This window comes from Euprymna scolopes, chromosome 10 (genome assembly GCF_053919585.1).
Source record: "Euprymna scolopes isolate OS-2025 chromosome 10, ASM5391958v1, whole genome shotgun sequence".
Classification (NCBI taxonomy): Eukaryota; Metazoa; Mollusca; class Cephalopoda; order Sepiida; family Sepiolidae; genus Euprymna; species Euprymna scolopes.
This window is the reverse complement of record NC_136491.1, coordinates 93,567,953-93,590,004: the sequence shown is the minus strand read 5'-3', so window position 1 is coordinate 93,590,004 and position 22,052 is coordinate 93,567,953. Positions and strand designations below refer to the sequence as shown.

The 22,052-nt window shown below is 32.1% G+C and overlaps 1 protein-coding gene across 2 annotated transcripts in view; it reads left to right on the top strand.

Annotated features, from left to right (window-relative positions):
- The first annotated feature begins 8,922 nt into the window (after nucleotides 1-8,922).
- LOC145286141 (rab-like protein 3) overlaps nucleotides 8,923-22,052 on the top strand; it is a 197,096-nt gene continuing 183,966 nt past the window's right edge. The window contains exon 1 of one of the 2 annotated variants that reach the window (XM_080134863.1): nucleotides 8,923-9,070. In XM_080134863.1, coding sequence (XP_079990989.1) covers nucleotides 8,971-9,070 — 100 coding nt within the window. In that variant the 5' untranslated portion in view covers nucleotides 8,923-8,970. The remainder of the gene's footprint in view (nucleotides 9,071-22,052) is intronic. The other variant, XM_080134864.1, reaches the window with a different exon arrangement.

Here is a 22,052-nt window from a genome sequence, read left to right as displayed (position 1 = left end):
ATTAATGTGAATAGTCTGAAGTAATCAATTCATGATGTTAAATATAAACTAGTCTAGATATCATGTACACATAAGTGTGTAATCTAAAAAGAAAAAAAAAATGAAATTGACAGCGCTCTTACAGACATTCCTGTTAACAGCACAACTTAAATTCAAATACGAGCCTCCTTCTCCTCCGTAATTCGTACTTATTATAGCAGTCAGTCCTTTCTCATGCAAATTATATTTTCAAACTACACACCTTTATAACTTTTAAAGATAATATCACTTCATGTAGGCTTTACATCTGTAGTGCTTTATACATGGTCATACTTTACTAACTCTCGCTATACAAACAAACACAATTAACCCTCACTACACAGCCGACAACTAGTCTTCATTACACGGCCAGACACAGCTAGTCCTCATTACACGGCCAGTCACAGCTAGTCCTCATTACATGGCCAGACACAGCTAGTCCTCACTAAACGACCAGACTTAACTACCCCTCTCTACATGACTAAACTACTCCTCACTATACGGCCAGACAATTACCTCTCTCTACACGGTCAGACTTAACTACTCCTCTCTACTCGGCCAGACTTAACTACCCATCTTTACACAGCCAGACTTAATTACCCCTTTCTACACAGACAGACTTAACTACCTCTCTCTACATGGCTAGACTTAATTATCCATTTCTACACGGCCAGACTTAACTAATCCTCTCTACACAGCTAGACTTAACTACCCCTCTCTACATAAACATAACTAGCCCTCATGACATGATTAGACACAACTAGCAGTTCTATACACGGCCAGACATAAATAGCCTTTCGTACATGGCTTGATACAACTAGCCCTTCGTATATGGCCAGACAAAACTAGCTCTCCATACACGGCTAGACACAACTAGCCCTTTTGTATTCTTATTGACTTCCAAACACAATAATTTTCGACTTAAATTATAATTATGCTCTCCATGAAATGAAAGCAGCATTTCTCAAGAAGTCTGACTCTTGAATCCTTATTTAAAGTTCTCTATAACATGATGACGACAATTTTCAAGAAGTCTAATTCTCAAAAACATGCTAATGCAAACTGTATAAAATTTAACTCTTGTCTCGTAATTAAAACTTTTTCATAACATGAGTATTCTAACTCTTTCGACATAGTCCTATCAATTTTACTTTTCTTGCCGAAATAGCTTTTAATCTAAGATGAAAAAAAATAAAAGAAAGAAATTGACAGCAATCCCATGACATTTGCATTATTAACACTATTTCTTTCCTTCATTGTGTTCTCTTCTCTACCCAATACTAGCCTCCTCTTCCAGTGTTGGATGAGAATGTTTCCTTTTCTCCTTCCCTCGACACTATTTTATTTCTACCCTCACTAGTAACTTTGCTATTTTTGTTCCTACCCTCGCTAGTAATTTTAAACCAATGCATTTACCATAAGACTATATGGCAGACATGTGTTTCATGGTTTGTACAGCTTATTAATGTAACTAGACCTAGCAAGATTTGAAACTGTAACACTTATGGTTGGAATCTGGTGTTCTACTGATTGAGCTATGAAAGTGCTAGTGACAGAATGTATATTATGTTTAAATGAAACTTATCATGTCTTTACATTTTTATGATAAATGAAAGTCTTCACATCATTTTAAGATTAAGCTGAGACTATTATTTCCAACACACACTCTATTCTAGATTTCAGAAGAAAGAGTTTGGGTGTTTCTGAGTTTACTTTTACTTTAAATATACCCTAGCTGTACCCATCCCTGCATTGTCCAGGAATATTTACTCGTTTTTATTTTTTATTTTTCAAAACACATTGGATGCACTTTACACAATGTTCCCAGGAATATTTAGTTCATAATATGTAGTTCATAATATGTAGTTCATAATATGTAGTTCATAATAAAAAAGCAAAGCCACAAGCCGTTGTTGTCTTTAAATGCACTTCAGCTTTTGTCATTCTTCTTTTGGCTTTATCATTTTTTGCCTTTGTGCCTGCCGTATAGTTGTACGGTCAATTGGTGCATCTCCATACTGCCTCCTGACTCGCTGCAACAAGAGTATCGCTAGGTTAAAAGTTATTTCAAATTCAAAGATATGAAAGTTGAATACCCTCAAAACTCAACCTAATATTTAATGTTGTCAGTTAATTATGGCATGTGCTATATTTTATTAGCACGTAATTTACATTTCAATTTACATTTAATATTCAATTAAAAGTATTAATTTACATTAGCTATTAGTAATAAATAAATAAATAATATGCAAAAAACAAAATTGAACACTTTTTTTATTAAAAAATTAAGAAAACTAAGTTACCATGTTAAAAAGAAAACAATACTTGGGAAAACTCCTCAACCCAATTTCTACATTCTCCAGTAATGTGACTAAATAGGGTTTGTGGGTGATATGAGAAAAATAAGGCATTCAAAATGTTTCTCATCTTAGTGCTTGTTAAGCCTTGGACCGCTATTGTTCCTAATATTTATTAATGACCTCCCCCGACAAAACTGCCTCTGAGATGGGTATATATGCTGATGACACCACACTCTATAACAGGCATGACAGGAAAACAAATGAACACATAACTAAAGAAATGGCAAAAACACTAGAGGATGACCTCCAATCTGTAGTTGAATGGGGACATAAATGGATGGTGACATTCAATGCTGCCAAGACTAAACTGGTTTCCTTCAATAATTACAAGAAACCTTCTCTGCCACCAATAGCAATGGCCAGTGACTCCCTGTCTGAGACTACATCTTTCAAACTGCTTGGCCTAACGTTCACAGGAAACATGAGTTGAAACAATTATATTGAAAACATTGCCAGGGCCACTGCGAAAAAGGTAGGCTCTCTCTACCGTGCTAGAAAACTACTGACACCTGAAAGTATCCTGTACCTCTATAAGGCCACCATTCGCCCATGTATGGAGTATTGTTGTCACATTTGGGCTGGTGCATCTGCTGCTTGTCTCTCGCTCCTAGACAAGGTTCAAAAGAGAGTCGCCAATCTGATAGGCCCTGAACTGGCATCTAAGCTTCAGCCTCTGTCCCATCGACGAAACGTTGCATCCCTCTGCCTGTTCTACAAGTATTTTAATGGTGAATGCTCTGACAAACTGCAGACACTTGTGCCCCCACGACATAGACACCCTAGACAAACCTGACAGCCAGCTTAATCCCACCCTCACACAGTAGAGATCCCTAGATGTAAAAGATCTTTCTACTCCAGTAGTTTCTTCCCCAGAACCGCTAGACTCTGGAATTCCATTCCAGATCCCTGCTTCCCGAACTGTACTGACATGCAGAAGTTCAAGTGTAACGTGAACCGACATCTTGCTGCCCAAATCCCAACATAGTACCCCAGTAGTTGCTGCCCCTGATAGTAACCCCCTACACCAAAGTGGCAGTGTGCCTTGTTTGGGGTGAAAATGTAATAAAAAAAATTTTTTAAAAAAGATATCGTCGACAAATCGATTTTTTTTAAATATATCGTTTAAAGCAAAAACAATATTTTTTACTTAATTGTCATATAGTAATATAGTAATTGTATATAGTAATATAACCAAAAATTACAAAAATCCATTGAGTAGAACAACTGCTATTGTGTTTTTAGTAAACAAAAAAAAAAAAAGAGAAAAGTTTATTGCTATGGACAACAAATATTGCAGCCATTGAAAAAGTAATCAAAAATATTCGTTTTGGAGTTATGTCCCCTGTGTGGAGACTCCTACTGCCTACTTTATAACATCTAAGAAAAATGCAGTTTCCCCCAATTTTCCGAAAAAATTACTTCTAACTATAAAAAAAACTTTCTACTCAATGATTTTTCATAATTTTTTGATATATTACTATTTTCGGCATGACAATTAAGTACGTAATATTGTTTTTGCTTAAAACGATATATTTTTAAAAATCGATGTTGACTATATCTTTACACACATCCTTATATTAAACATTATTACATGAGGAGTCATTTCATATAAAAATTTTATTTTACTCATCGAAACTCAAGAAATGCACGATTAAAATGTGTAAACATCGAATGAGTAAAAATTCAACATGGCTGTCACTTGCAATTTTGCAGACCAAGTTGTAGCCTTCACCTTGCAATCAAAAACCAAGATCGAGTGAAACGAAATGAAGCAACGGGACTTTGGTGAATCTTTTCAGTTTGTATCTTTATGAATTTATGTCAAGAGAGCAAGTGGCACAAATAAATTCGTCGAAATACATTCATTCTACATAAATTATTTTTCATTTTAAATTAAAATTAAGTTTTACTTAATAAAAGTTGCTTAAATTATTTATCATTGTAAAGTATAGAAAAGAAAATTAATTAAAAATAAAAACTGTTCGAAAGTTGTTTAACTTATTTTTCATGTTTTTTTTTTTTTGCATTTATTCTACATAAGTAAAAACAAAAGTTGTTTACATCATCATGTTCCGACTAGCCACCTTTGCCTTGATTCATTCCGTTTCACTCGATCTTGGTTTTTGATTGCAAGGTCAAGGCTGCTATTTGGTCTACAAAATTGCAAGTGGCAGCCATGTTGATTTTCCTTACTCATTCAAAGTTTACAAATTTTAACTGTGCATTTCTCGAGTTTCGATGGTAAAATAAATACATTTTTTACACGAAATGACTCCTTTTAAGATAAAAACATTTTTGATGCCTTTTTTTTTCTCATATCACACACAAACCTTATTTAGCGACATTATCTCCTTTGCCTTAATTAAGTTACATTTAATTTAGCTTAAATTTGTGGTCTATGAAAAAACGACAAGTACAGACTTTGTTTTTGGTGCCACTATATATATATATATATATATATATATATATATATATATATATATATATATATATATATATACATATATATATATACAAGTAGATGACAAAACAGTTATATTCTAAATTCCAAGATGTTATTCATCTTACCATTTATTTATTTCAACATGTCAAAACGTCCACTTTTTACAGCACCTGTTTCATAGCACAAGAACAATCATTATTATGTCAATTTTGAATATTTTCCGATTCATCAGTAAAATAGGAACTTTTAACTTTGAAAAGAAAAGAAAAATAATTGACCATGATCACATAAATCTGAAAAAAATCTGAAGAATAGTTGCATAGTGTGTTATAATCCATACTTAATTATTTATGTATGCATATATAATGTGTATATATGCATATATAATGTGTGTATATATATATATATATATATATATATATACGGAGAGAGAGAGAGAGAGAGAGAGAGAGAGAGAGAGAGAGAGAGAGAGAGAGAGAGAGAGAGAGAGACTTTTATGGTTTTTCTTGTAAATATTCCAAGTGTGATGTTTTTCCAGTTATAGCAAATATAATAGATAGTACAAGGTGTCCAAAAAGTCACTGAAGTTCTTTATTTTTGACTAGTCTGGGTGTCAGTGTTGCCCGGGTGTTTGGAGGTGTGTGTTGAGGAAAAGAAAAAAAAATAGTGGTAGTAGGCAGGCAGGCTTGAACCCGTACCATGAAGGAGGAACAGAACATGAAAAAAAAAATGTGCCGTCTTTGCTGTTGCATCCATTGCCAAACCAGAAGTGACGAAAGTTTAAATTATGGCTAGTCAATCGAAAAGAGGGGATGACTTTCAAAAATATTGGCACAAAAAAGCGAACTCTTTCTGTAGAAAAGTACTCAGTTGAGGGTGAAGGAATTAATGTTTTTAGCTAACTTTTTTATATCTGTCGTCTAAAGGGTCGAGTTCAAAAGGATACCGATCTTGTGAAAATCTGTCGCCTCTGTCAAAAAGTTTTAGGTAGACATACATACATACATACATTTAGACAGACAGGTGAGATTTATATTATAGATGATATATTTCTGTAATTTTAACGCAATCTGACTAAGACATTGAGGAATCTTTAAACAAAATGCAAAATCCAAACAACCTTTATTTATGAAAAATAATGTCCTTTAAATGTCACCCATTTTCAGTTTCGCATATTTGTGCTCTTTCCAAAACGTTATTCATGACAGATTGCAGAATCTGTGGATTGAGATTTAACTCCCTTATTTTGTTCCTGATGTTTTCCTTCAATTCTTGCAGGGTTTGAGGTTTGTTAACATAGACTTATGTTTTTTTTATTTTTTTTTTTAAACTTTCTTGTTATTTCAAATGTCTGATAAAGATTCCTTCACTATGCGCTATGTGATAAGTCACTTCACAATAAGAAAACACTACAGAAGGTAGTGAAATGGCGCAAAATAGTCCCAGGGTTCAAGGGTTCATACCATGCATATGGTAAATTTGCGATGGGTTTGAATATCAGATTCGTTGTCAGCGACCTCGAATACCTCCAAAAAACCAAATTAGAGTGGTCGGTGTTCTGTTGTAGCATAAGGTAACATTGACTCAAATATGTGTTTTTTTTTGGGGGGGGGGGTACCGGTGAACGACAAACGAGGCCATGTTTATCTAGAGTACAAAATAAGAGAAAATACTCAGTGATTATTTGGAGTTTCCATATGCATCTGGGTTGTCTGCCCTTGTCCACCGATTCGTTGTATGTTTTCACTCTCATCGAAACAGTTAAATTTGATTTTGGCGCTTGTTAAGATAGAGTCGACAGATCGATTTTTGAAAATATGTTGTTTTAAGCAAAAACAACAGTACTTACTTGTTATGTCGAAAATAGCGATATATTAAAAAATTACGAAAATTTATCGAGTAGAAAATTATTTAATTTTTACGCAAAATTGGGGAAAATAGTATTTTCCCAAGATGTGAACACCTTGAAGATTGTGAATATAGGGAACATACTTATTTTCCTTTTCACCACTTTAATGACTGGCGTTTTGTTTTAGCTGATAGCGATAGATTTTTTTTTTCTACTAAAAACACAGTTGAGTAGCAGAAGCAGCACTGTTCCACTTGATGAATTTTCGTAATTTTTGGATACATTACTATTTTCGACATAACAATTAAGTAAGTGCCGTTGTTTTGGCTTAAACTACGTAGGCGGGGTTGTACAGCCATCACCCCCAGCATAATTTCTATACTGATAGTTTTTTTTTTTAATTTTTACACTTGATTATTATTGATTGGACACTAATTAACCAGATTTTGAAAAAAAAAATATTTCGACATTTGAAAGGTGGGGTGCTCACTTTTTAGTTACAACGTTCTTGTAAATCGGTCACCCATTTCTTTTTTTTTTTTTTTTTTTTTTTTTTTAAATACGGAAGTGCCTTCAGGAGATATGAAATGGTCGCATGTTGACGAAGCAATGTATCGGGAGGCGTACGATATGAAAATTGACAACCGGATAGAAAATTATGAAACATTTCTCCAGTATGTTCCTATTTACAATGCCTCCCCACAGGACAGAGTTAGACACCAGGGTAGTTTTTTTAACGTGGAGAAAAGGAACAAAAATAAAAATTGTCTCAGTCGTGAAGGATTTCTCCCCCACTGACAGAGAACAAGAAATTGAAGTGCAGCAACTACACTTTGATCTTGTCCCGAAGGCCAAGTCCAGTATGTTAGTGAAATTTATAATACTAAAAAAAAAAAAAAAATGCTACATTAAATAAAAACACAAAAAACATCCAGTTAGGTTGAAAAGTAACTTATATTACCTTTGATAACAGTTATTTGTTATATATTTGTTTTCGACTTTTTCGAACTTGTGTAGTAATAAAAACTCAAAAAAACTAAATAAGTAAAAAAAAAAAAAAAAAAAAAAACTCGGAACTTTATTTTGGCACTTATACAGTTTAGTCAAGACATTAAAAAATGAAAATATTGAAAATAAAAAAAAAGTTATATTGTACGTACTCGTTATAATCTTAAGTTCTCTGAAAAAGATTTCACTTAATTTCATCAAGTAGTTTTTATTTTACAGCGAAAAAAATTTATGATACCGAGCAAAAGGTTCGATTTTTAGGAAGAAAAGCTAGTTATAAAGATGGGGAGGGAGTGTCGGCGCTTTAACTGGAGTTGTCTCCCTTTGGTGTGTTCAACAAATTTCGTAATGGCTGACTTCAACGCGCTCTCATAAAAACGTGTTTTTCTGCTGTAAAATAAAAACTACTCGATCAAATTAAATGAATTTTTTTTTTCGGAGATCTTCAGTCCAAAACAGATACGTACAATATAACCTTTTTTACGCTATTTTGATTTTTTAATGTCTTGACTAAACTGTACAAGTACCTTTATTTTCATAAAAAAGAATTTAAAAAAAAAGTCATGTTCATTCTATCTTTTTTCTTCTTTGAGAAACAAAAATATTTCTGACTTACAACGCGGTAGGCTCATATTATTTTTACTTTCTATGGTTTACCCGCGTTTTTATTGGTTACAAAATGGGTGACTGATTTACCAGAACATTGTAACTAAAAAGTGAGCACCCCCTTTAAAATGTCCAAATAATAATAATATTTTTTTTTTTTTCATAATTTGGTTAATTAGTGTCCAATCAGTAATAAACCAGTGAAAAACTTAAAAAAAAACAAAAAAAAAAAAACTATCAGTGTAGTACAACTCCGGCACTTACATATTTAAAAAAAAAAAAATCGATATGTCGACTTATCTTAACAAGCACCTTGGGTTTTTTTTTTTTTTTTTAATAAAAAAAAAAAAAAACTACTTGATTAAATGACGTGATTTTTTCTTTTTTTTTTTTTTTTTTTTTTCATGTTCGTCCCGTGACTGGTAGTGTAGTGTGGTGTACGACGGTACGTACATCATTTTTGCATTTTCTTTAATTTTAAATGCCGCCATAAGTGCCAATCTAAATAAACTCCAAATTAAACTTCGTAATTTTTTGGTATACGATATTTTTATTTCGTTATATTTGTTTATTTTCATATGTGATGAATTCTAAACAAGCCCTCAAAATGTCACCTAATAGTTTGGTCAATTGAGATTCATTTGCATCAGAGAAGAGCAAAGTATACTAAATGTGCTTACGTAAAAATGAAAACGTGTCTCTGGCGAGCAACAAGGGAAGTAACTCTCAATAACTTACATATGGCAGCCATAGACAGGGTGCGAATACTGGTGCTCGGAGATTCTGGTACATGCCTTCTTCTTTTTTTAATTCACTCAATCTTCCTTTACTATTAAACTATATTAATACACGATTTATTCGGTTCCTTGACATGTCAACTTAATTTTTACATCCATAGCCAATAAAAATATATCGACGCAACCACCTTCGAATGAATGAAATGTGACGTCAAAAACATTACTTTTAAGTTTAGTTTACTTACCATATGGCTTATTTACCAATTCAATCGATGGTTTTGTTATTAAACTAACAAATATTTAACTAAACGCATTTTAAAAGAAATCTGTTTTAAAAAAATCAACTGCTATATTAAAAATAGAATTAAAAATAAGTATGTACCTGTTCGTTTTCATTTTGTTTAATAATAAACCTTTCGTACGGTATTAATTTATTTCCTATAAATTAATTTATTTTCAAATATTCTTGAGTAGTATCATGTCTACTTTCACAACAAAAGATATTATCCTCTAACCTGGGAGGGGGGGGTTATGGTCAATATTTCAACTTTCATTTCGATAAGAGAGAGAGAAAAAAGTACTTGTACGGAATACAGACCGTACTGAAATAATAACGTTATTGTTTAGAAACCCATTCTTGACATGGGGGGAGTCTTTAAAAAAACTATTGTACTTTCACTTATCAATTTAATAAAGATACTGAAAAAAAATTAATTTGAAAATCATATCTTAAAAAAATTTTTTTTAAATAAGAGTAAATATTAGTCCTGTCCGTCGCTCCGTCGGCGTCTACATACGCAGTGAGTGTTGACCTTTAAAAATATTAAATTCCGTAATTTTAGTTTTTAACCACAAAATAAATTATGTAAGTTTTCTGTTTCCGAAGAAGAAACTAGAATGATTTTTCTTGATCCTACGTTTCATTTATTTTTCGGTACTTCTGTTTACGAACCGTACTGAATAATACCGCTATTATTTAGAAACCCATTCTTAACGTGGGGACAGGAGGCGCTTTGTTAACTATCCTGTACTTTCACCTATCAATGAACAAAAGATGTGGTAAAATTTGAATTTGACTTGAAAATCCTTTTTAAAAACTAGCATGGCCCGTAAAATGCATAAGTACCATTTATTTAAAAAAAAAAAACTAAAAAAAACTAAAGCTTTTATTTAAATTTTTTTTTTTTAATTTTTTTTTTTTTTTTTTTTTTTTTTTTTACGACCTGCCCCAGCGTAATATAAACACCCCTAACCACGCCATGTTAAGAACGGCTTTCGGAATACCCCCACCTCCTCGTGTTTAGACCGGCTTTCGCGGTGGAGGGGGGTATTCCAAAAGTCGTTCTTAACATGCGGAGGTTGGGATGTTTATAATACTTTGACTTTGACATATAGATGTTTGATGTCCAGGTTTTGGGGCACGTTGTAAAAATCTACCCATATCGAAGTTTAATAAGTTATTAATATAGTTAAACTATTATTCACTTTATTTTTAGCGAAAAGTAAAATAGTATTTATTAAAATACATTTATCTTACTTTTTTACTTTGTGTTTTAGTTTTTATAAACATTTTTATTTTCCTTTTCTATTTTTTTCTGGGAGAGACTTTTAAATGTAAAACTATTTTGTTTGAAACTTAGGAAAGTAAACCGAAGTCACGATACTCGGTGGTTGGTCGGTGCTTTTGTCTGATTGCCGCAGTTTACGATTTGAAAGCCGCAATAAAAGAAAATGTAAAGGCAAAAACACTAATTACGCGAACAGTTAAGTCAAGATTGAAAAATAAAATTGGCGATCCAGAAGCATAGGCGACTGTAAGTGCACCCATAGCGGTGTCAGGTGAAAACCTAGCCTCGATCTGAAAATCTTCCGTTTACCAAACCGGATTTCCTGTTTTAGCTTAAGGGGGAGGAGGCGTGTTCAAAAGTTTCACATATTTTCTTTTTTTGTCAATTTACTTGCTTATTTTAAACTAAAACGAGTAGTCCTTTTGATAGTCGGTACATTTTTAGACCCTCTTGCAAACCCTTATCCTTGAGTGGCCTCTTGGCCTTGATAATGTGGTGATGCCTATGTAAAAAAAAAAAAAAAAAATTTAGATAAACCAAAATATGAGGAAAATACTGGGGCATGTTTGGGACTTAGTTCACCGCACCGCCTGTTAGAATGTAAATTACTAATTTGATTAGCTTTTGAAATTGATGTTATTGTAAAAGAACTTTTTTAATTAAATTATTGTTTAATTATTAATTACTTGATTATTATAATAAAAATATAATTATTGTAAAATTAGCTATTAAATGTTAAACATTTTACTTTATTTTAAAATGAGAAAAATTCACGTTTCTGAATTTTTGAGATAAGGGTTGTTTATTCGTATTATTTGAATAACTACTGTTCTCATCTTGAGTGTGATGTTTTTTTTTTGTTTTTTTGTTTTGTTTTTTTTACAATAGGCACCGCCAAAAATGGCCGCAAAATCAAGTTGTTGTTGTTTTTTAAAACGAAATTACATTTATTAAAATCCATTATTTCTGAGTAACTTTTTTTTGTCCAGAAAGATAAAACCCTGAATTTTATCATATAGAAAACAGAATAATGTAAAACCTTTTCTACTATTTTTAATTCAATTTTAAATGTTAAATTTTCCCAAAAAGTTAGCAATTGACATTTTTTGTCTTGCACAAAAAACGTACTTAAATATTTAAAAAAAAAGGTTTTTGAAATAATTAATTTATTTATTGTCTAACTAAGATTTAGGATGATTTTCTAAGAGAATATGCAAAAATATTATAATATAAGTACCTGAATTTCAAATAATTCCACTTATTCATATAGGTAACCAGATATTCGCGTTGACGTAGAGTTCAGATCGACTCTGTTTACGTTTTCGTCTGATAAAAAGCAAACTATGGAAGACCAAACAGGCCAAAAAAAACTTATTTTTCAGTGACGAAAATTTCAATGTATTATTAAGCTGAGGCTGGCCAGTACCAGATGGGTGACCATTTGCATGCGTTTGGTTTTTAATGTGTATGTGTGTGGGGGCCAGACTCCCCAAAATAGGGGGGGGGCAATTTAAAGCAGAATAAAAAAAAATTATTTCAGCGCGTTTGGTCCACCATAGTCGAAAGGCGGCAAACGTTTTCAAACGGGATCGAAAAAAAAGATGCTATTTTTAACACAAAGGGCACAATATTTATCGAATTTTTTTTTTGGTATCGATTATTCAAAGCATGCCCTGTTTAATAATGGTCATGCATTATTCGGCTCGCTAAAAAAAAATTGTTAATTTATTTATCAAAAATTTTAAAATAGCTTTTTTCGTATAAATATTAAAAAAATTTTTTTGTTGTTTTGCTTAACTTAAATTAATTATTTTACTTAACATATTCACCGAATTTCACACTTCAAAACTCAAAAGCGGGATAATTAAACACAATCGAAGTTCTGATATTCAGACGTCAAAATAAGGTATGCAAACAATTTTTTTTTTTTTTTTTTTTTTTTTGGAATCTATAATTCTGTCCCTTACAACACAATATGTTGATTTCAGTTTCAGATGATTATTTTAAGCATATTTGTTCCCACTTCAAAACAAGGGGGGGTTTTGTAAGCAAAAAAATATATATATATAAATATCGTTTATGAAAAATAAGTACACTGTTATAAAGTTCATTCTTCTCCTAATAATCGCTGAAAATTTCGTATTGATCGGATAATTACCTGATTTTTGGTAGATTTTTAAAAAGACGGTCCGTCAAAAAGTACTGACCTGCCCCCCCCCCCCCCCAGTTTTGGCGGTGCCTATTTTACAACGTTTCGGTCGATGTAATCTCCGATCTTCTTCAGGACTATCTTGTCGAACTCGGGAATTTATAGCGGAACCCTTTTACTTAACGGGGGTAGCGACAGCGTGCTCTTGTTCCATCAGTAGATGTCAGAATTGGGTGGGGGGGGGATTTTTGACACCCTTAACACAAACTGGGAATAAAATATACAAAATTCGTGATTTCTCTTTTTGGTAAATTTTCAGATTAGCTCCACCTTCACAATTTTTTTTTTAAATGACAACTTTTAAAGGTTTTCGGCCATCATGCTGAATACGAAAATCGCCTTGAAATGTTGCAGAAATAATTAGTTATCGAGATATAAAAAGTTGTATTATGCATTGTATTCTTTGGCGGCCATCTTTGTTACGCCCGTAGATTTGTTTATGGAGCGCGCGCACGCGCGTAAAAACGATGACCGCCAAAGAATACAATGCATAATACGACTTTTTATATCTCGATAACTACTTCTTACTGCAAAATTTCAATGCGATTTCCGTATTCAGCATAGTAGAAAACTTTAAAAGTCGTCATTTAAAAGAAAATTGCGGAGGTGGACCTAATCTAAAAAAAAAAAAAAATACCCTCTTGGTACAGTACAGTGACAGTGGTTTGTTTAATTTGTTTACTTCCAAAATAAACTATTAAAGTTTTTTGAAAAATAATAGAAATATTATTTTTTTATTTAAAAAAAACCCAAAAAAAAACCCAAAACAGTGTTTACAAAGTGCCTGCGCGCGCTCATACAGCCATTTTTTTTTTTTTACGTAATAAAATGAATTGAATTTTACGAGTTAATTTTTTCAAATCTATCAAAATTTTTCTATTGGTTCAATTTTTACAATATTTGCAGGTTTAATGTGAAATTTTATGCTCTTTCCAATAAAACCGAATATAATACTCTAGACAAACTTTTTTTTATTCACCCCCCCCCATTTTGAAATGTCTATTAAAATGAAAATAATTAATTTTCTCACCTCAGATTTGTATATCACAAATTGAAGATAAAAGATCAATAAATAAAATAATCTAATTTAAAACAACAACAAAAAATAGTTTTGCTCAAATTTACCTGTAAATTCAAAAGTTTAAAACTTTATTTTTTTTTTTACCACGTTGATTTTTTTTTTTTTAAGTGAAACCTCACATTTCTAAAAATTTTGTCCTGAAAAGATTGAATACCTACAATTTTTTTTTTGCTTTATTCAATGTTTTTTTTTGTTTGTTTGTTTGTTGTTTTAGATTTTAAAAAAATAAAAAATCACTCCATAAAGAAGAAATGAAATATATTAAATCAAAAACTCATGTATTTATTTAAGAGAATAAAAAAAAAAATGGAAAATCGGTCGAATGGAATTTTTTTAACGGCAAAAACTGATAAGTGAAATGTGATCATTTTTCAAGTTACGATGGCCCATACGACTAACTTTTGTTTACAGCCAGCAATAGAAAGGGAGATTAATTCTGGCGCTTAAGGCCACCGAAGTTTTCAACTCGAATAAAAGGAGACATTTGTCTCCCTTTATTCCAGTTGTGGACAATTTAAAGTCGCAATATTTTTTAATCCTTGCTTAAAAAAGTATTTTATTTAAAAAGCATATGGAATATAAAATATAAATATGGATAAATTCTTAACAATGAAGAATGGATGTACCGATTGATTAGTATTTTTTTCATAGGTAAGTGATTTTTTGGAATTATATGTGTGTGTGTGTTCGTTGATTTTCATCTTTTTTTTTTAAAGAAAACCGATTTAAAAAAAACAAGTATTACATATTTTGCTATTAAACCTGTTATTTTAAAATCTGGTCATTGCTCCTTTTATTGAAAAAAAAAAATTAGGGTATGAATTACATTTTTCAATTAGTTATAAGCTTTGAAAGATAGTCTAATTATTCAAGTTTTTATCACGCATTTTTAATGGCGATTTTCTGATACTGCTATTCCATCAGCCATGACTGGATAGAGTTCCTAAGTAATTCGCAATTGTATTTTTCGTTCGCCCACACCGAAGATTGAACTTTCAACCTTCAGGAGAGAATATCACTTTTTACAATTGATTTTTCCAAGTACTCTGACCACTGTGGTTAGAGTACTTGGAAAAAAACTGAAGGTTGAAGGTTCAATCCTCAGTGTGGGCAATCGAAAAATACAATTGCGAATTACTTAGGACCTCTATCCAGTCATGGCTGATGGAACAAGAGCAAGCTACCCCCGTGAAGTAAAATGAAGGGTTCCACTTCAAATTCTGTCCAAATTCCCGAGCGATAAAAACATTCTTGAGTTCGACTAGATACACCTGAAGAAGGTTGGCAGTTACATCGACCGAAACGTGAAAATTAAACTCAAGATGAGAACAGTAGTTCGATGAATCCAAATAATATAAAAATTCAGTAAGGTCTCATTAAATCATTAAGCAAAAAATTGAAAATGCAATATGCAAAAGGTGGCCTAGAACAAATTGTTGATCATGTATTAACGACGCAAGAATTACATGACGTGAAATGTTCCTCGTACAATATCTATCCAAGAGCAATATCATTTCTATTTGTTTCTGTATTTAATAAAAATCATTGGTACTTGTGCGTTTTTGTTACCATGCTGAAATAATAACTTTATTATTTTGAAAGCCATTCTTAACATGGAGAGTGTATTTTGTAACTATTCTGTGCTCTCACCTTCCAATTTAAAAAAAAAAAAAAAAATTGTGAAACTTGAATTTAACCTGTAAAAAAACTTAAACTTCTGTATTTAATAAAAATCATTTAATAAAAAATATTTTGTTTTCTAATATAAATTTTAATTTCAATTACATCAATTTCAATATTGTTTCCTTTTAATTGTAAAATTATTTTACAATAATTTCGTCAATTTCAATAGCCAATCAAATTACATTCTTACAGGCGGCGTAGCCTCAAATATGTCCCAATATTTTCCTCATATTTTGGCTTATCTAAACTGCAAGAGGTCCCGTTTTCACATTGAGGCTAGGTTTTCACCTAACACTGGTACGGTCGCACTTAGTCACATGCTTTTAAATCGTTAAAAAAAAAATGTTAGTCCTCAATAAATAAATAAATGAATAATAAATAAAAGATGTTTGTTAGTCGACAGATTTTTTTTTTATGTCGCTTTAAACAAAAACAATATTATGCACTTAATTGTCATGTCGAAAATAGTAGTATATCCAAAAATTGTGAAAACTTATTGAGTAGAAAGTTATTTTTAGTTCAAAGTAATTTTTACAGAAAATTGGGTAAAATTACATTTTTCTTATATGTTATAAAGTAGACAGTGAAGACTTCACACACATAGGCCATAACAAATATTTTTGATTACTTGTTCATGGCGTGCAATATTTCTATAGCAAATTTTTTTTTTTTTTTTTTTTTTTTTTTACTAACACAGTAGTAGTAGTAGTTTTATTCGATGAATTTCATAATTTTTGATTTATTACTATTTTCGATATGACAGTTAAGTACATAATATTGTTTTTGCTTAAAATGATATATTTAAAAAAAATTAATTAGTTGACTATCTTAACAAGCACCAAATAAAATTTAAATTAAAAATAACTTCCTTTAAGAAAAGATGACCTGCAAATCATTAACTGCTTCAGACATTTTCGGGACTGACTCTGAATTGGATAAATTTGCAGATTAATTTTTCATTGAATCAACCTCTTAAAATGAGATTCTCAAGTTTTTAGGCGATTATTTGTGTGAACAGTGAAAAAACATTGCTGGGATAGAAAACAAAGGTGTTTTAGAATAAGGGATCTATTTCGTTTATAAATTTGATATAAAATGATCCTCTATTAACTACTGTAGCTTTTTACAGCAGTTAAACAAGTTTTTATCACTAACCCTAAGTCTGATTGATAATATTGTAAAAGCTACACCTAATCACCTAAAAAATAAAAAAAAAAATAGAAATAAATAAGTCACTTTTTTTTTTTTTTTAATAACTTTTTAGCATGAAACCCTCTGCTACATTCCACCCCCAAATAATAATTTTGGGATTTAGCATTTTTCACGAACTGGTTTATTTTCTTTTTTCTGTGTGCATGTTAAAGAATTTCATTATTAAAATGGGATTATATATATTTTAGAGTACATGATCACTTTCCTGTATAAATTTAACAAAATGATCACGCACTTTCTAACCATTATTAATTTGATAAGATTTTTCTTTTTTTCCCGTGTACACTTTACTTAGTATCTCGCTGGAGAAATCTGTTTGTTTTTTGTATTTTTATTTTGCCAATATTTTAAGGTGGGAATCACTTGTCTATATATGATTTTAAAGTAAAATGATCACCCATTCTCTGACCATCACCAATTTATGGACAGAATTTTTGTATTTTGAGGGTTTAACTAATCTGAACAAATTTTTATTTTATTACTTTGTTTTTCAAACATGTGCAGAATAATTTGAAAGTTGGGTTTTTTTTTGTTTTGTTGTTTTTATTACATACTTTTAAAAACAATTTTGTACTTATTTATTTATTTTTTATTTTACATTTTTTTTTTAAAGTTATTACATTGCCTGTGGAGGCACTAATGAGCTGCACTTGTTTGCAGTTTCAGTTACATAGGCAAACTACTGCATTTGGGGTTCATTTGAGCATGCTCGAATGTGGGAGACAAAAAGCAGAGGCTCAGAAAAATTGAGTGTGTGAACTATTGGGTTTTTGAGTGTCGGTGTCCATAAATGCTTGTCTAACCCTAACCTGTCTATCCATCAACACAGTCTCTTTTATATCCCCAATGTCCAGAGTGTCAGCTCATGCTGTAACGTTACACATGTTAAGTTGTTCATTTGTAGGGACCCAACATGTTATAGACTTTGTCACAAGAAACATTATAAATAATTCGATTCACTTTTTTTTCCTTAGTGAAACAACCAACATTTATTTACAGGTCTTTTCTTGTCGCCCTCAGCCACCATGAGTAATATGTCTATCTCTGTCCCTCTCTGACGTGATTCTCAAATACCTTTTGAATACCACTCCTCATTCTGACATGACCCCCGATCTGCGCACATGTTCTTCTTTTTATATTTTTCTTTTCTTGCCATGACATCAACTCACACCCAGCTTGGTCATTTGCATACAACTGCCATAAGCACGTTTGCACTTTGTTACAATGTGAGCACATGATAAGGACTGGAATAAGTGGGGACTTTCAGTTTTTCATTTATAAAAACAACATGCATCCATGATGCAATGTTTTTAGGAACCGCTGATTTGAACTTGAGGATTCATCAGTGACAAACTGTTAAAGTAGCATCTAACACTGTTAACATAGTGTTCAGTAACAACCGCAGGGGAATTTGAGTGATGAACATATGACCAGGTAATGCTAGTGTAATTCCATAAACCAGTTCTGTTGATAAATATCTCAAATCTTCCTCAATTGCTATCAAATCAATTTTTATTTGTCATTGTTATACCATGTTTTTAGCACTAAAAGGTAAATCTTGCTATTGGCGACGTAAGGTATTTGAAAGGAAGTTTATTTAGGAAATTGATCAAAGGCAATTTATTTTGGTTCACCTATTAATTTGTGATGTATTTTGTCATTAAAAAGAATTGTAATATGTGATAGAAAATCTATGCAGTGAATATCCGATATAATATATATATATATATATATATATATATATATATATATAAAGTAATGATGCATGTTATTTCTTCCGGAAATTTTATATTATTTTTATTTATTTTTATATGTTACTAATAGTATATAGTCCCTCCTCGCCAAACTTTCACAAGAAACACTCGTTTAGCTGAAAAAACTCTTTATCTGTGCCTAAACCTAAACGTAGATTCCATGAACAAAGCTTCTTTCTTAGAACTGGACGCCTGTGGAATTGTCTTCCATTTTCCTGCTTTCCAGCTGACTACAATACGGTTGTCTTCAAGTCTAACGTAAACAAGTTCTTGATGAGCCATTCTACTTGTTAACAAATTTACCGAATTTCCATTACTAACGATTACTATATTGTCTAATTTCTACTGTATACTCTTTAACCCTTATCCTCAAGTGGCCTCTTGGCCTTGGTAAGTGGTGATGCCTATGTAAAAAAAAAAAAAAAAAAAAAAATTGCTATATGGCAGCCAAAGAAAAACAAAATAGGCACATACTCAGTCCGTTGTGTAGGAATTACAGACAAAGCTGCTTCTAATTATTGATGCTAACACTCAATTATTCCATTGCTTCCAAGCTGGGTAATAAGTGATCCTAGTAAGGTTAATACACAGGCTGTTAGAAAGCAAGATTCAAACTGCCTGCCACAGTCAGTGGTAATTGTTATAGGGACATCATAAGAAAATTGTTATAGGGACATCAGTGTGAAATCTAGCCTGATATTAAAGCACATGCACAAGCCAGTTTCAGCAGAGATTGCTTTAGGCCAACAAGAAAAACCATCAGTACAAGTTTCTAAGTAGAAATAACTTTGACAGACTGATTAAGGTTCAAATAAGTTAATGTGAATGTAGTTAAATCATGTATCAGGAGTACTGAAAATTTTGAGTAGGGCTCATATGTCTACACTATAGATTTCTGGCAGGATAAACAGGAACTGGTCTAGATGATGATTTCACATCATACATTCAGCCAGAAGAATTTGGTTGAAATAAGTTTTACTATAGCAGAAATTCTGAGATTAGACAGTTTTGTGATGAGCTTTAGGAACGGAGATACAAAGTGAATTCAAGTAAATCTTGCACAAGATTTGTTTATCCACTATAAGATGGGAATGTACTGAAATTGGCAGTTAGCATATTCTGGAGCTAACAAAATATGCAAAATCATTTGATGAAGGTTGATATCCTCAAGTGAATAAACAGCACTGATGGTAAAATGAGACAGTACGTCTACAGCAGTATCTCTGAATCAGATATGCCGTATGCCATTTGTGAACTAGGAAATTAAGTTCAAATGTCTAACTTCCTCAAAGAATGTTTGTCGGAAAGTTAGGGGACAATGACCCATGTAGATATAAAATTTGTGAACCTCCAATGCCTGGCATTAATAGCTAAGCAAATAGCCAAAAGTTCATGTCCAAAAGTACAATAGCAAGTTTCTGTAGGCATCCATCAATGAGAAAAGTAGGACAATTGTTGAATCTGTTGCTGTAAAATTGCACTGATTGCAGAACTAGACAATAGAAAATTGAGCTTTCAAGTTTGGGGTTTGATAATAAAGATTAGTCAGCAAGCTTTTTCTTCATCTCATGGAAGGCTTTTAGCTGGGTTTTATTCAATGAAATAGATTTTTTTTTTTTTTTTTAATTCAGAAGGTTTGTATTTGCACAGTGCAGTATGAACCATTTGTAATAATTTAATAGTTCTAGAAAATATAGCTGTCAAAAAGAAGTCACCGGAGATCCAGCAGAGCTTTAACTTTTTCAGGAAGGCGTGAAAGTCTCTCTGAAACCCAAAAAGGCAAAACTTATGGCACCAATGATACATTTAAGAGGGTTCATTCTGACATGGTAATGCTTCAATCATTGAAAAGGAATACAGAGGTGCATTAAATGTTCTTCTAGCAAGGAGTTAGCTATTAAAATATCAGTCGTATTAATGAATGAAATTTGTCATGTACTACTTTGTCCATAAAACACTGAAAAGTGCTAGCCATGTTACATAAGTTGAATGTCATTAAAAATTCAAATGCACCAAAAGGAGTAGTGATAGCAGTCTTCAGAGTATCAGCAGAATTAACCAGAATTTGGTAAACCATTACTAGATCTGACTTGGAAAAAATTTTACAATTGTGCACCGATGAAGTAAAATCTTAATCACGAGGGATAAGATGGCGATCAGGAACAGTAGTTGTCTGCAACTGATGGAAATCTCTGGTTAGACGCCAATTCTTGAACCATTTTGGAAGCATATGCAAAGGAAATGCTCAAGCATAACATGAGATGAATAATACCTAACTGCAGTATGTGGCTATATTTTTGTGTCACTGCTTTCAACTTCTCTGGAGAGTAGATGACGAGGGCGTGGAAAAAATAAGAGCAGCAGTAGTTACAATTGTACGATGAGCAAGCTTGTTTATTTCAAAATTCATGTTGGTTAAATCTGAAAAAGAATTTAGTAACAAATTACAAGGGTTTTCTGTAAGGGCTATAAGTAATACAGGATTTGTAAGTGAGTTGGAAGCTTTCCTAACCAGGTAATGATCATTTAGTGTTTGCATCTACGCGTATCCACCAGTAAGTTGAGATGTTGGAGAAAGTCAGCACTTGAGAAGATACAGTTAGTGACATCTGTGATTATAAAAATCCATGTGAAACCTCTGCGTAGGTGCAAATCCAACAATCGAGCAACTTCACCAAATTTGCTTATAAGAGAACTGTTTACAACTATTGAGACAGGATGTTTCTCTTTGAAGAAATTTATGGGTAAAATGCTACATGCAGCAAAATCTTTTATGTAGAATGCACAACTGACAAGATGACGTGGTTTCAGGTTTCCCTTATTCTTTTAGGATTTACACAAGATTTATTGTGTTATTAGCACGAATCGTCAAAACACCTGTGGTGCATACAAAATTTGTTGATATCAGTATTATAATGTGCTGGTGAAGGTGACTGACAATGATGCCAAAGCAGAGTTTTTTTGGTTTTTTTTGTTTTTGATCAGTTGGTCAATAGTCGTTTACGTAGTTGTATATGCAGGATCAAAAACCAACTTAATGGAAATGGCTAAAATTTCTACCACTGAGCTAAACTTTGTAAACTGGAAGGGGTTTCTCTTTATATTCTACTAGCCTGAGTGCCCGGGGTTGCCCGGGTGTTTGGAGGTGTGTGTTGAGCAAAAAAAAAATAAATAAATAAAAAAACAATGGTAGTAGGCAGGCAGCTTTGAACCTGTACCGCAAAGGAGGAAAAGAACGTGAAAAAAAAAAGTGACTTTTAAAAAAAAAAATTTTTTTTTTAACATAGTAGTCACCACTTATAAAGGCTCGGAAGCCACCCTGGGATATGGGTTATTGCGTGTACAGTAATCAATGGAATAATATCATAGTAATCATTAGTGGAGATTTGATAAAGTGTCTTATTTAAGGGGGCCGTTTATCAGGAATGTAGTAGGCAAAAAAAAAAATAAATAAATAAATGTTCTGTCAGCAACAGTACAACTTCAAAATAGTCAATATCGCCCACCTCCAGAAGAGAGGGAAT